The sequence below is a fragment of the Corvus moneduloides genome, chromosome 2 (assembly GCF_009650955.1).
Source record: "Corvus moneduloides isolate bCorMon1 chromosome 2, bCorMon1.pri, whole genome shotgun sequence".
Classification (NCBI taxonomy): Eukaryota; Metazoa; Chordata; class Aves; order Passeriformes; family Corvidae; genus Corvus; species Corvus moneduloides.
In genome coordinates this window covers 49,618,797-49,635,047 of record NC_045477.1, presented here as the reverse complement: position 1 = coordinate 49,635,047, position 16,251 = coordinate 49,618,797, and the positions used below count along the sequence as shown (strand labels likewise).

The 16,251-nt window shown below is 36.0% G+C and overlaps 1 protein-coding gene across 1 annotated transcript in view; it reads right to left on the bottom strand.

Annotated features, from left to right (window-relative positions):
• Positions 1-16,251, bottom strand: part of B3GLCT (beta 3-glucosyltransferase) — a 49,761-nt gene that overhangs the window by 7,998 nt on the left and 25,512 nt on the right. The window contains exons 5-11 of the mRNA XM_032099538.1: positions 14,631-14,707; positions 11,094-11,205; positions 8,453-8,589; positions 7,551-7,614; positions 4,866-4,997; positions 3,804-3,873; positions 338-451 (exon numbers count right to left, since the gene is read on the bottom strand). Of these exons, the coding sequence (XP_031955429.1) occupies positions 338-451; positions 3,804-3,873; positions 4,866-4,997; positions 7,551-7,614; positions 8,453-8,589; positions 11,094-11,205; positions 14,631-14,707 (706 nt within the window). The remainder of the gene's footprint in view (positions 1-337; positions 452-3,803; positions 3,874-4,865; positions 4,998-7,550; positions 7,615-8,452; positions 8,590-11,093; positions 11,206-14,630; positions 14,708-16,251) is intronic.

Below are 16,251 nucleotides of genomic sequence, written 5' to 3'. Positions count from 1 at the left end.
CAAAATCATCAATAACTGTAGAGTTATTACTCTTACCCCAAGTAATAACAGCAATTTGTTTTTCCTCTTGCAGTATATCAGTATTACCATGCTTTCACAATCTCAGTATTTAGGTTTCTGCTAAAATGAACATGTTAACTACACAGGGGGACTCTGAATGTATTTTCCGTCCATTTCCTGTGTCAAGAGCATTCTTTTAGTTTAGGTTGCACATATGTGCTAGAGAAATACAGAATTTCTAAATGACATACTTGACATGAAAGACATGTATCATCCATAAAACTTCACTTCTTCAGTCAGTCATTTGTGCAAAACTGACAAACAGTCAACATCTCACCTCTGTCAGTATTAGGTATGCCTAAATCTATAGTAGGAATGGAGATGTCTGCATAATCACTGTAGTATTCAATAAGGGCAGCTTCTCTTTCCCAAGTCTGCTTTACAACTGGTACTGCAAAAGAATGATTGACGTTCAAACACAAGTAACTTGATTAAAATAGATAGTTGATCCAAATATTCATGTTAAGCACTTCTTGTTAGCCACATTCCTTCACATGGTAATAAAATGCTGCTTCAAATACAGCAGCATGATTCTAAATGTTCATTCTATTTTCTTTCCTATAACATTTAGAGAGAAAAAAATTTTACATTTTTATGAAAGCCAGTCAGGACAGTTTTATTTAAATAATAAAAAAATTCTATTAAAATATGAGTATAGTTTCATAAAACTATTATTCATAATAGTAATTAAAAACTGTGATATTTACATTTTGACTAACCAAAGCATGGAATACTTTTACACTTGCTATGGTAGGATTCATAGCACACATCAGCACAAACACTGTCAGAGATCAGTCCTTCTTCCAGTATTGAAATGCCACATTTTAATCCAACGGTACAGTGTATCACATATTCTGAATCAGAAACAGACCAAATGTACCTTTTGAAATACTACACTTGTGTTGTACACATCCCATCTGACAACAACATCATATTAATGCTCAAAAGCACCTGTCTCTGGAGACACACACAGGGCATTTTATAACCATTCCTGTTACAAATGTATAAATATTTATTGTTTCATTTATAAATAAGAAGCATTTGTATAGTTTATAAATATAACACAATCAATTTTGATCCCATGGAGATTCTATTCAAAGGAGGATTTCTTAATGCTTCTCTAAAAGAGCAACCTTTTTCTCACTAGTTTGCCATTTCACATCAACATTTAAAATTGATCACACAAAATTCTAGTAATGATGCTACGAGTGTTTAAATTACATCCAGAAGTGAATAAATTATGGGTAACACACACACACAAAAAAAAATCCAGCCATCTGCAGGGTGTTTAGAAGAAATCCATCAGATTGAAATAAGGGTCTCTCTTCCATCCTAAAAATGAGGAGTTCGGGCCTTAGATGAGCAAGTACTCTGAAACACTGCATTCTGCTGTTAGTTTCTCTGCTTTATGTTCTCTGGCACCATCCAGGAGGTCTCACTGGTAGCAGGTAGTGCTTTAAATGGAGGAATATTTATGTAACTTCCCTTTGCTGCTGTACATTTCTGATGTTTGCGAACAACTCATTTTAGCCCCTTGCTAAAATCATCCATCACCTAATTTGAAGTTTGTTGCCTACCTAGTTGCTCACTTCCCTCTACTTTTGAGTACACAGGATCTATTATTATTGATTGGCCAACAGCCAGTTTGATAACAGTTACCTTTTAGCTCATTTTAGTGTTAAGACAGAGTAATAAGAATTCAGTGCACTAACAGAAAGGCTCTCATATTTGGAGAAAAAAAAATCACTTTTGTAGCATTTTGAAGTGGTCCATACTGCTTTTCAAAGTTCTTAAAGAAAAGTAAGTGTTCTCATTTTTTTCATTAAAAAATCCAAAGGGAATTATGTACAAAAAAAAAACGTTGAGGCAGGAAATTATTTTCTTATTCTGTGGAAATGTTCTACTTAAAAATGTTTCCCAGAAGAACAAAACCAAAAGGTTTCAGAAAACGAGGCCCCAGAGCAGAAGCATCTCAAATACACAAGAGCATCCAACCTTCCCCTCGCAGAAGAGATGCACCTGTAAAGGTTGTTTTACCTTTCTTCAAACAAGGACCTGAAACTCAGCAGGGTTCTTTAACACACAGAAATATTTGCTGTTACAGACTGAGCCTTTCTATTTCTTTGGTGGAATCCCCCCTCCTTCTATAAATGAAGAAAAGTTCACTGAAGCAAGGACTTGAGTCTCACCTCAGTTGAAAGGTCTGGCAAGGGGGCTTTAGCTGAAGCATCTTTGTCTTTCTTTTGCTTGTCTTGATGGAAATGTCACCAGGCAGACTAATGTCTATTGTAAACTGAATCCCACAATACTTTGTAATTTCTAGCAAATTGTTTCTTCCAAAAAAAAACAATTTGAAATTTTGGACTAGACGACAATGCAAATATTTATCAATATGTATTAATACTTGTGATCACACCAAGGTTTTAATACCACTAGACATATTTAAAGGTCAGCTCTAAGCTGTTAATGACATTTTATTTCTGCTGTTTCTAGAACCCTAATGCATGTTTGCAGTCTTGAAAATTTCTTTTATAACTACAGATGGTATGTGTAAGAAGGAGAGTTGTATCTGAAGTAAATTCTGAGGTAAAATTTAGCTTTTAAAAGCACATCAATTTCCAAGCCTTAGTGCTGCATTAATGTAGTTTTTGGCATACAATAAAGAATGACTTACCAGGTAAAAAGAGCTCTCTGAAGCTGGCATCCATTAATCTTTCAAAATCTGGAGTAAGATTATCCTCTATTGCATAACACTGGAAGCTGTGAGGAAAGTTCAAGAATTTTCCTCAGTCTTCAACAGGTGTTTCTTGAAGGATGTTCATGCTATCTTTTTGAGGCCTCAAGTTACTTTCTGACTTTCTAGGTTGGTTTTTTTTTTTTCTTTTCCTTTTTTTTAAATTTTGATGTTAAAAAATTAACATGGATCCAGGAAGGAGAACTCTTCAGTGAACTCCAGTTACAGGGCAGTCAATTTTGTTTTGTCAAAAGCTACTTTTTTTGTTTGTTGTTTTTAGCATGGTGACTATCACAGCTTGTTTAACACTACAATTTTCAGATGGAACATGCCACAGTGCTTCACACACTCTTGATCTGGGCTGCTGGTTGGACAAAGTACTACATATGACCAGATTCCTAGAAGGCACAAATTTTCCCATTCCAATCATTATAAAAAACACGTGCATGTGGAACAGCTAGAAGCAAGATGACAGACAGCATAAGCTGCTCCATCTTTTACTGGAGAGGAGGGCAGGACAAAAGGAAGGAGATGAGGGACCTTCCAGCTTGTTCAAATTTCTAAATCAGCCATCAAAGAGCTGCACAATTGCCACTGCTAGTACAAAGAAGAGAAGTGAAGCAATTATCGGGGGGAAACTCACTGAAGGATATTAATAGCTGCTGTATTAATTCATATTGCAACAGTTCCAATTTACAACAATATAAGCTAACTTTATGCATATTTAAATGTAGGTACTCAATTCCAAGTTTTTTGCCAACAGTGACTAATGATGAAACAATTTTTTATCTTGAATGTTTCACAGCACTTCTGAGGACTCTGAACAGCAAAAAGATTCCATCTGAAGGATAAGCTGTTTATAATTCCAAGACTTTCCTGTTTCCCAGTCGATTCTGCAAACGTTTAGTCCCAAGAGCTACAGAGACAGCATATATCAGCTTGCTTTTGAAATATTCATTTTATGAACTTTATTGCATAGAACTACTACCTTGACCGGCCAGCAACTTACTTCTGTCACCGTGAAATTTTTGACATGTTTTTACAGCAACAAAAACATCTTCCTTATTCACTGGCTCTCCCTATATGAACAGAACAAAAATTAATCTTTTAAGTGCAGGCTGTGCCTGTAGTATATTATAGGATATGTATGTGCATACAGATAATAAAACAGGAAATATCTTTTCATATTATAGCCTATCAAGCAGAATAGTGTTCTAGTGATATAGAAATGTACTTCCTGGTGTCTCTTGAAAAAAAAGGTATTGGTTGTTTAAAATTCCTGAAATAACATTATTGGAAATTTTTTTCCATTGATGCAGTACTCTAACGTGAACTAAAACACAGATCATTAGGGAAAGACCATGAGTAGAAGAACTTGTTGAACTAAGAATGATTCATCTGAAATACAATGTTTTCTTAATTTCTTTGAAATTAGTCACTATGAGAACACAAGTTGTCTCACACTTGGAAAAACCAGCTTACATGCTACACACTAGAAGTCTTTGAACTTCCTCAACTGTAATAAGCCATTTGACCACTTTGATTTCTTATCCTTTTTGGCACCAAGAGTTTTGCTCTCCTGGAAGCATGGAACACTTTTGGCCTCTATCTACACATAACTCATAAAACAATAATGTATTCTCCTAGAGGTGGAAGAGATGGCACCAAATACTATATTGCATTTTATCTTTAGCCTGAACAAGTTTTAGATTCCCATCCATGGGGAAATTAAAAAAAAAAAAAAGTATCATCTATACTTCAGTCTCTGACTGTGTAAGGAGTGTAAGGATAAATAATTTATAGATCATGTGCCAACCAAACATTGTGGTACAAAGACTCATTAAAGCATATGCAATATCAGTTGCCAGGAAATTTCCTGTGCCACAGAAGCCTGAAAGCATATCCAAAATACATCCCAGATAAATGCCAGAATAAACTATTTTGTCAGGGTTTTTTTTAGCTTACTGAAAAATATTTTCTCAAGTTTTGAGATTTTTGAACTCAAGTATTATGCATTTTAGTACGAGTTTTACTTCTACTAAGCAAATGGTATTTAAAATATTGTACTTACACAAAGTGGCAGAAAATTACTGAATGTTGTTGCACAGTGATCAACCTTATACGAGTCCACATCATCTGTGCAGAACTCAGGTACTGGAGTAAGATGTGGTCCTTCCCCTTTCTGCCAAATGTACAGGGCAATCTACCAAAATTGGAAACATTTATATCAGTAATTAAACTAGATAAAAATTTTCAGGGCGTACAAAGAAACCACATCACAGGACAAACTTAAGAGGAAAAGTGAAGAACATGGGATGGTGTAGCAGATTTGTCCCTTAGTTGATTAACTAATTCCTCCAAATTCTGCCTGTGGCACCACGCTCAGAGCCAGGTATTGGCTGTTGGCTCTTCCTGTTTCTTCCCTCATCATTCCCTGTGACTGGAAGGACAGAGAACACTAGTTATGCTCCTGGGTCCTTTAACCAATTGACCCTGTATTAGTTTGGAATTCAACCATTCAGAATTAATGTCTATCACATGAACCCACACAAAGCAGCAATGCTCCTAGACCACAAAGAATATTTGACAATTGAAACTGATCATGAATTATTTACAAAAATTCACAATATGCTAAAATTTCCCACTGAAAAATGAAATCTTCAATAGAAAGCCTTAGAATGGTGTGAAGCTATTTTATTTCAGAGGTGAGGTTAGAGTGCTATTTTGGGTTGTAGCACAGTATGACACAGGGTTACTAAAAACAATGGAAACAGATTTATAATAAAAAGACAAAAATAGTCTTAATCCTAGTTCAAATCTAATGTACATCACAAAAAATTCTGTTACTCAATTCCAGCTTTGAATAGGCACCAGGGAATATGCTGTATATTGTACAGTTACAAAAAGTCTAAGCAACAACCTACAAATGAGCAGCAGCACAACAAAAAATACTTTACCACATCTGCAAGATATGGAAGTGATATAAATGTTATGGATATAAGAAATAGGGACTTGGAAAGTAATAGGGTAAAACAAACAAAAAAGAAATAATAAAAAGGATGCAAAGCACAACAAAATATCAAAGACTGCAGGCAAATGTTATTAGGACTGTGTCAAACGAAAATATTTCTTATAAACTTAAACATTACACACAATCATTAAGAACAACAGATTATATTCTTTGATTTGTTGTCAATCTTGATTCACACAAGAAGAGCATAGATATAAAAATGGTTTAAGATGGAGAAGATGGTGATTTATTAAATAAATTAGAGGGAATGGAATTGTCTCTAGGGAGACATGAGACTGCACAGAAAGAATAACTACAGGGCTGAAGCAGGTTATCAAAGGCAATAAATTTGAAATGAAACATATGCAAAGACCTGCTACAGAACAATAAGTGGATAGAAGCCATTTTGTTGGTTGAGTGATCAGTTGTTTTTTTACTAAGCAATCTGTGGCCCATAAAAGGAATGTCTCTTAATGATCTTTTCTTATGACATTGTATTTAGAGACTTTGTTAATGGTGAGGTAGATTGGAATACTGGGAATGTATGAATTATTTTGTCTTTAAAAAAAAATTAAAATAAAATGACTTTGTGAAGCCCAAAATCTTGCACTGAGAAAAATTAACAAGAGGAAAAAACCAGCTTCTTGTCTTGTTTCTCACAGCAAAATGAAAGCTGAGAGGGATCCAATTGTTTTTGAGAAATACATCAGTCAATGAGGGGAAACTATGTAAAATAGTGGTTTTGCACAAAACCAAATTAATTTAAATATGCTACAAATCTATAGTATATAAACACACTGTAGATTTATGTAGTAAATGAGGGGGTTTATGACCATTACAAGATCTGAAAAAGCAGCAGCAGTTTTATGTAAAGTTGGATTTTTTTCTGGACCAGAACAACAGTTTATAGATGACTTTCAGGAACAATAAAATAATTAAAATTGCTTCAGTGTCACTCATAATTTCAGGCCAAAACCTTAATCCTGTTCTTCCTTACTTCTTGTTCTTCTTCTTCCTTATTCTTATTCTTAATCTTAATCATATTCCTATTTCAGGCCAGAAGCTTAAACCAGATTCATCCCCCTTTTCCACCCGTGGCTCAGAAGTTCACTTTGGTGACAGTTAAAAACCCTGGACAGCACAAACATTTTAAATGCAGAAAAAATTAAAAAGCTTCCAAAAATGATACTCAGATACTCTTTCAGAGCCTCCTTCTTATGTTCCTTTTGGTCTGAAATACCTTCTGCCTACCTTTTGAAACAGTTGCGTACCAGAGACAAAAAAAAGTCCTTCCTGACTTCCATGCTGCAAGTTGCAGCACTGATTGCTCACACAAAGGTTGGTTCCTGAGAGTATTTGCTGCAAACCCTATCATATTTAGCTCTGAGAGTCTGATTCAGAAAGTGAATGAGGGTGGCAAGTATCTTTATCTACTAAAACTCACTTCAGCTTATAGTTCACGAATTGGAATTCTCTCTCTTTCCTTACAGAGCAGTCCTTAGAAGGTATCTTAATATTTAGAACCATGTATGCATTCATTTATGAATGCAAGCTTATTAATGGATTTTTCTATGCTTAAAATATAGTTTTAAAGTATTACAATATTCTAAAGGAAGGAAATCTAACATGCCACTGCAGTCAAACTTTTTAGCAATGTTTAAGAATGATCTCCTATATCCATTATGATTTAAAAGCATTCAAATATACAACCTTGTGACCTTTTTTCTACCTTTTTTTTCTGCTTACCTCATGCTTTAAATCTATTGTAAAGTCTGACTTCAGTGGTTCGCTCTTCAACTTCTTTGCAAGCCTATACAATTAGAGATGAAAAAATTTAATCAAGCATATTAAAAAAATCAATCACTAGTGCATGCAGGAAAGTGTGGCTGATATTACTGACCATCTTATGGGGGAAAAATAATAAATCACATCTCTGTATTTACTGCCTCAAGAAGAAACTTATATTTATCATATAAATCCTTTTTTTTTTTCTTTTTAATCTGAGCAGTGTTTTGATGTTAGTATTAATTTTCAGCACACACATTTTGATACACTCTTCCTGACCAAAAGAAAGTTCTCATCTGGAGTAGATGGAGAGTTTGGCATAACATTTTCAACAGATTAAAAGCAGCAGTGCATTTGAAGCTCAGTATTGATCAGCATCTCAAACTGCAGACAATATTCTCTTTTTGTGTATTGCAATGCACAGTATTTAGGGACTTTCAATTTATGAGAACATCAATCCTTGCTACAATAAGATGCATCTGAAATCTATGAACTTTTCAAATCTCATTTGAAAGCATCTAAACGTCTAATCTGAATTAAATATCTATCTTACAGCAGGAGAAACACTTCTAAAGGGCAATGCAAACACTCTAAAACCCAAGAATAAAACCACTGTCTGGGGGAGAATACATTTTTAAAATTACAAGATGGTATTGAACTACTTGAACAACTAGTACTGGACAACTATTAGCTAGTTGATGTAGGCAGAGTGAAGGAAAACAAATCACATGCACAGCAATGATACAGAAATCTATTTCTGCACTCTTGTCTACTAGTAAAATCTGAAGTGTTTATAATAATTATGCTTGGAATATGTAAAACAACGGAGAATAAACAGGAGAGATTAAAAATTCAATTCTTACTTGTTAACAAGTGGAATGCTAAGTGCCCAACCAGCAGCAAAATCTGGAAATTTAAAGACTGTAGGATTTTCAGCAAAGGCATAATGGTGAATTATTGTAGATTCTTCATCATATAATGCTTTACCTAAAAACCACTCCTGTAAAGGAATATAGGAAACAATTTTGTTCATCTACAGCATCCTTTTAGTGAAGATGACGACTGCATTCATGCTGAATAAAGCAAACCTGAAAACAAAAACAAGGGAAGCATATTGTTCACAATAAATAATCTGGACAAAAATTGTACTTGGTAAGAAATTAAACTAAAGGTAGCTCTCTGAAATCAAATACAGGCTGCATTTTCAAACTCCAGAATATGCCCTGGATTCCACTTGTTCAAAGAACACTGAATCCCAGAGTCATAGAATGGTTGAGGCCAGAAGAGGCCTCTTCAGATTATCTAGTCCAATTCCCCTGCTCAAGCAGGAGCACCCAAAGCAGGTTACCCAGGACTCTGTCCAGTCATGTTTTGAATACATTCCACAATCTCTCTGGGCAACCTGTTCCAGTGTTTGACTTCCCAAACTGACAGCTCTCTAGACAAGACACTCCAAAGCACTGTATTCAGGAACTTCATACATATCAGTTTTGAATTTCCATCCACCTGGCCTCTTCTACACTAGGGAACTCAAAAAGAGATTTCAGCTGTCACACCCTCACTGTCCTACCACAACATTTTAGGATTCTCACAGACAAACTGTTCTTAAGACAGATCTTTTACCCCCTTTAGTTATCAACAGGTACTAAGTCATTGCTGGCTATCCACATGGGTTATTCATTCTGGACATCTTTGGGGCTGTAGTCTACCACCCTGCTAGGATGACAGGAAGAGGAGTGGCACATACAGTTTGGTTTAACCTTGCTGCTGTTTTCCACTATGAAAGCACAGTTTGAATCAACCTACTGTTGGAACACAGCATCACAGAGGGGTTGAGATTGGAAGGGACCTCTAGGGATCACCTGGCCTAACCTCCCCTGCTCAGGCAGGTCCAGCTATAAAGCACAATGCTCAGGACCATGTCCTAATGGCTCATGAGTTACCTCCAAGGACTGAGACTTCACAATCTCTTTAGGCCAGTGCTCATTCATCTGCACAATAAAAAAGTGTTGTCTGATGTTCAGGTATAATTCAGCATCTGAGCGTTTGCCTTGAGGTCTTCATCTAAATAAGACATTCCTCACTGGTTTTTAGTTTTCCTGCAGTCAGTAATGCCCTTGGTTATCAACACAGGTCATTTTCTTAACATTCCTCCACAGTCTCTCTCAATGCTTTGAAACATTTGTTTTCACTCATTATTACATTCAGTACTACACTTGGATCAGTCTCAACATTTCTGTTACTAATCTCTACATATCCACATAGAAAAGCTGCAGATTCATCAACAATTCACATGCCCATTGCAGACCTCTTAATGAGATAAACGTATACCAACTTTTGATTATGCAGACTGCTGAGACTTTAAAATGAATAGTGAATGAGATCATTCTGATATAACTCAGCTTAAATTTTGGGCCTGATGGACTACTGCTGTATACAAGGAATGGACAGCCACACTAAGACGACGATTACTATGTACAAAAGCAAAATGTTTCATTTTCCTTTTATTGCAGGTTGGAATGTAATTTGTTATCTTATTAGAATCTGTGTGTAATGCAAAGGACAGACACTAAAGCTGGCAAAAGGGCAGCATCTAGAACAAAAATGTTCGTGTTTCTATTCTGAGAATATCAATTACAAGTAGGTGTTTCTGAAACAGGAAAAAAAAAGGATATTCCAAAGGTCTGAATCTATTCAGTCCTCCATTTTGAAGACCAAGTGTTTTAAAAGGTAAGATCTCTGAATTGCTGTTATTATTATTACCATTTTAGAAAAGAATTGTGAGAAAACACCACAAGGCCATGTGCCTGAAAAAGAAGTAAATATGCTAAAGTGAGTCCTGAAGCAGAATTACAATAAAGAAGCAAAACGTATTTCACACAGAAGATTTTGGCTTCTTTTATTACAGGCAAAGGACTGACACAAAGGTGATTTTTTTCTGAACACTGAAAATTCTAAATATTAACACCTTTCATGTCAGTTGCATTGCCAAATTTTCTTTGCTCCTTGGTGACTGTGCTTCTATTTTGTTCAGCAAGTCTTTTGGTACTGTTTCTTTGGTATTGTTTGGTATTTCTTTGGTATTGTTTCTTTTCCAATAGGTACAGAAGACTTATCACCAAGACAAATCAGAAAGAGAATGCAAGTAAAACACCCTACTATTTTTTACATCAGAGACAAACTAACATCAGGCATTCTATCTGATGATAATCAGAATTGATAACAGACAGGAAAATGGGGAGAAGGGACCACAAAACAGACTACATTCATCTTTTTATTGATGGTACATATTCACAGAAAAAATGGTTTCTCTGCTCGATTTTAACAGTTCTTTGACAGTTAGACAGGTGTTTGTACTGCTTCATGTTAAATACCTTGCTCTCAGCCTCAGCAACAGAAATCCATCCCCCTATTAAGGTGTTTGGACACATCTTTTCCAACATTTGGCAAAATACACTCAATCACATTCAAAAAAAAAGTCAAATATCTAAATTTTTATTTCACCTTAGACTTGTCAAATCTTCTGAGTGTTTCTAGTAGTTTTACAATTTGTATTCTTGTATCTTCTTCACAGAAGAAAATCCATGAGGAGTTCCTACCATAGGTAACAGAGAAGCTAAAAAAAGAAATAAACATTTTACTAATAAGGTGGATTATAGCCAAAATGGCACATTCAAGGCACATTCCCCAAATATAAATAGTTTGCCATCAATTCTTCATTTACACAGAAGCAGAAAATTTTACTACCGATTTAGAATTACACATCAAAGGACTACAGTGAATAGATAAAGATACTGACTCTGCAGCTACCTATTCATAAAGCACCAGCTATTCCAGAAAGAAGGGAACAGAGATACATAAAGAATTTCTATTCAGAAATGTACAGGTCTAATAGCCACCCATGAATTCTGACATCCGTCGATAGCAGTTTAAGTTACCTTCCCCTTCTTCCAAGGGGCCCCACCATTGGCTGTCTGACAGCACTGCAGCCACTGTCAAAATGCCTAATGAGAGCTCTTCTCACAGCTGTTGGACACTGATCATTCCCAACCTAAGAACTTCATTAGCTTTTCCAGTACAGTGAAACTGTACAGATTGAAGGGATTCCTCACAGATAGCAATACTCTCAATGCAGGATTCCCGAGTCCCTCAGAAAAAAGCCACTCCTTGTTTCTCTGCTCCTCCCACCTTCATTCTTCCACTACTTATCAAAACAAAGCTGTAGTAATTAATAACATCCTAACGGAAAAAATCTACAATCTTTATTTGTCCAGTTTCCTCTGCATGGCTTTTACATCGATTCAATTTAACAAATCATCTGAGGAGAGGGATAAGAAAACCAGTACCTATAAACATCACAGTCTGCTTTCTCCACAGCACTTCCTACTGATAAAATCAGCAATGAAAAAACCAGCAGAAATGGAAGTCAGCAGAAGTAAGTAAAAAAGTTTGATTGGATCATTTATGTTTTGGGGAATGATGTTTGCCCAAAATAAACCCCAAAGACCAAAACCCACTTGAAAAGCCAAACCCATCATCTGAGGAAAACTTAAGCTAGAAAATGTGTTCCCTGCCTCTGCAGGTATTGAAATAACATGCTAGAAGCACCAGATGGTTGCCAGGTGTTAAACTAGTTCAGTCTTTTTTCATCTGGGACAAGTTATTGTGCTTATTATTTGGGCTGGGGTAGAATTAATTTTCTTTACAGTATCACGACAGTCATCTTCCTGCTGAGCTACCTTTCCTCTGTGTCTTGCAACACTATTTGACTATTCACTACTTTCTGCTTAAGACACTTAATCTGCTAAACTACAGTAGCCAGAAGAACTCATTCATCCTTTCAGCTCATAAAAGCATATACTTGGTGCATAGTCAACACTGAAATCCAGCCAATTCTCTGCCATTCAGCCAAGCAAAAAAGATACAATCAATTTGGAAAAACACTTCCTAGCTATCCCCTCTAAAACTTGCCAAACAAGTACAGAAAGGGTATCAGATACACCTCAGGTTTTTAAATATGTACAGTACTTAATACCCTGTGAAGTCTGCAGGCTTTTCTCTCACACGTTAGTGCTCAGCTAGAACTTCAAGACAGAAATGTGTGGATTTACATGAAAGCAGGTGGGTGAAGTGCAAAGGGAAAACACAAGAATGACCCCTACAAAAAGAATTACTGCATCTTGCGAATACAGCACACATAAGTTCACAAAAATAATTATCAGCTCATCTAGCTATTGATGGACAAATATAATGATTCCCAAGGCTAAGTACTTAAGGTCTCCAAGAGAGTCTAATTGAGACCTCAGAGCAGAAAAGTTTGGAGTTCATACTACAAGGGGCCATTGGAGATATCCAGATAAGATCCTGTTTTGGATAATTTCTTAAAAAGGGATTTCTTCTCTGCTGAATGAACATGGTTACTGAGAAGAAATGTAGCAGGCCTTCTGGGCACAGTAAGGATTCTATGTCATAAGATATCCACTGATTGTATCTTCTGACATTACATATTTTGTCCAGCTTAACGTGTGTCCAAGAACTAAAAATTAAGAATTTTCATAATTGCTTAGAGACCTCCTTAAAAATGCTGACAACTACAGGACTGAGAAAAGCTGTTTTTTCAAAAGCAGTTTTCTGATACAGATGCACCTTATATCACAAGTAAAAGCATCATCAGCTGCTGCAGAATGGGCCGACCTCCCTTCTTCCTCTTTTGTCCATTAAGAAAACAAAACAATAAAAGCTTCAAAACATCAACATACTTCCAAACTGCTCCATGTCTTCATTTGCCAAAAGTACTAAGTGAAACAGTACACACAAGGAAACTCATACTCCAGAAATCTCAAGATGGAAATCCTCTACTTAAGATTCCTCTTCTGATTTCTAAAGAATTCTCTTCTGCTTTCTCATACAAATGAGCATTTGTATTTTTGCTTTTAGTTTTGTTATCTTATAAGAGCTATATCTGTAAACCCTATCACCAAGACATAAATAATTAAGAAGAGGAACCGCAAGGTCATTGAAACAGGAGCTAAGCAGGGAAAAAAAGAATGATTGATAGTTGGAACATCATCTTCCAGTTTTTTGATTTACTTCAAATCTCTTTTGCTATTTTTCACAGTTTACATATATCTCAAAGACAGCCACTATACAAACACTATTTTCATGTTTCTACACACAAAGCAGAAGGAAAAATATCCTGTCCTGCAATCATTCTGATATGAAAACCTCACCCTGAATAAGTCTACTAGATTACATGAACTAAATTAAATTTCAAGAGGCTGCAGATTTCAAATGCAAGCTTCAGGCAAAAGATAGTCTTCAGCATCACGGAGCTTGAGGATTTCTGAAACAAAGTCATTGTTTCCTGACACTTTGCAAGATACTACCACTACTACCATATAAATGTAGCAGGTCTTCCTTGAAGCCATCTGCATAAGCTAAGAAGAAAACATATTTGAGATTTGAGATGACCTGTCTTTTCTGATCATACTAATATGAAAATTGGCCATATAAGCATCTAAAAAGATGCTGAAACCTACAACTTCTCACTACAGAGACATACCACCTCTCACAAACAATAAAAGCAATAAAAAACCCAAACAGCTATTATGATACATCAAAAAAAAAAAAAATTACTCCATTCAGTCAAGTAATCTGAAAGATCAAAATTTCTGTAATACTTCACACCTTACACTATAAGAACTGGGGACCAAGTAGAAAAATGCACATTTAAACAAGTTGTTTCTTTAGACTAGTTTACTTCCCTAATAATTTTTACATGCCCAGTGATTTGAGGAAGGTAGTTGCTCAGTTAAATTCTATTATTACTGTTCTTTTATTTAAAATAGGTTCCTCTGATTTAGTTAAGTTTATCAGAAAATTGCTTTGTAAAACACAAAAAAAAAAGAAGTACAGTAAGAAAGTTAAAATATAAGGTTGCAACTCTCATTAAAAAACTTTGCTTCTGAAAAAAGAGGTAACTAATATATATATTCTTGGTTACAAAAACTTCTGAAAATAACTGACATTCATTACACTTACTCTCTCATTAATGGCAATATTGTCCATGCACCTTCATGCCTGTTGATCTGATGAATAAGCAGAACTGTAGGCAATTCCTTTAAGAAAAATAAAAAAATTCCCATTAAACTTGAATTATATATACTTTCTTCCTAAGTATCAATTAATCTTTAAAAAATTATTCTGGAATGACTACTTAGTTTTCATTGGTTTTGACTGGCAAGTAGCGCTGAAGAATAGATGACTTAGGATGGTCTGAAACAAGGTGACCTGCAATTTAGAGATAGTGCCTCTTCCAGCTCATAATTTCTTAATTGTCTTTTAGTTATAAAGCTAACAGACTTCAAGTTAAATGCTTTGCATAAGAACCCATGTAATCAATATACCATAGTAATCTCCTTGTCATACCATAAAATCCCATACTGTAAAGAAGTAATTAATGTAGGGTATTCTACAAAGGCTTCCATCGGACAGGCATGTTACACACAGCTTAAGTGAGAGTTCTGACACTCTTTACTTTGAGCTGAGCTTCGACCTGTCACACTAACATCATGACAAAACCCATGGATTTACACAAAAATCAAAATGAGGAGCCAGCATTTTCTTCTTCCTGAAAGATCAAAGAAGCTTTCCTACGAAGAAAAATATTTCTCATATATTCCTTTGCTCTTTTGTTACTTGAAACCTCTTTGATGTGGCAGATCCCAATGTCTAGCAGATAAGCTACCATTCTGGGGTAGTTTCCAAAAAACCATTTAAACACAGCTTTCTGATAAACTAAACTGCACAATTTGTAATACATGCGAAAAGCTGGATACAGATACATCCCTTAATACACACACAGTACCTCACTCCATCAACGAGTCCAGTCCTCCACTGCAGCATCATTCTGCCTGGATGTGACACCAGCTAAGAGAAGGGAGAGGTTCCCCGCTCACCTGACAGTCTGACAGGGGGTTACTGCCCACAGGAGCATGGGACTCAATACAGGATTCAGGGGAACAGCAGCTTAGGCTGGCACAAAACTTCACATGAGATGCTTAGGAAAGAGGAAAGGGTCAGGTGGTGGGTGGTTTAACTCCAGCAGGAAATTAAGCACCAAAGAGCTGCTCACTCAATGCCCCTCTTTCCCCACCCTCGCTGAAACCAGGACAAGGAGAAAAAAACATTGGTAAGTACAGGGGAAAAAGGGAGCTGGTCACTTGTAACAAATTACTGGTCAGGACAATTGTCTGGCCATGCCCTGCACTGATCACTGCAGTCTGTCCTGTCCTTAAATCCCACTTCTAACTCCTGGGCAGGAGGCTTTGTGTGTCTGTATTTGGAGACCTGTGTTCCCACAGCCAGAGAGAGGACCATGAGTCGTAGGGGTGCACCTGTCTCTCCAGGCCCTAATCCTTTTCCACTTACAGCTTGCATATGTCAAACATTCCTGCTGGATGAATGCTTTTTGTGAACGATGGCATTAATATAAAATCCACATGTAAACACAAAAACAACTTATTTTCTAAGAAAAGCTCTAAGATAAAGTTTACACTATTTGCTGACTCTGTCAAGTTTACTTTAAATCCTTTTTAAGGGCAGTTAAGCACAGCACCTAAAAATACATAAAACCTCCAAATTTCATATGCTAAAGAAAACA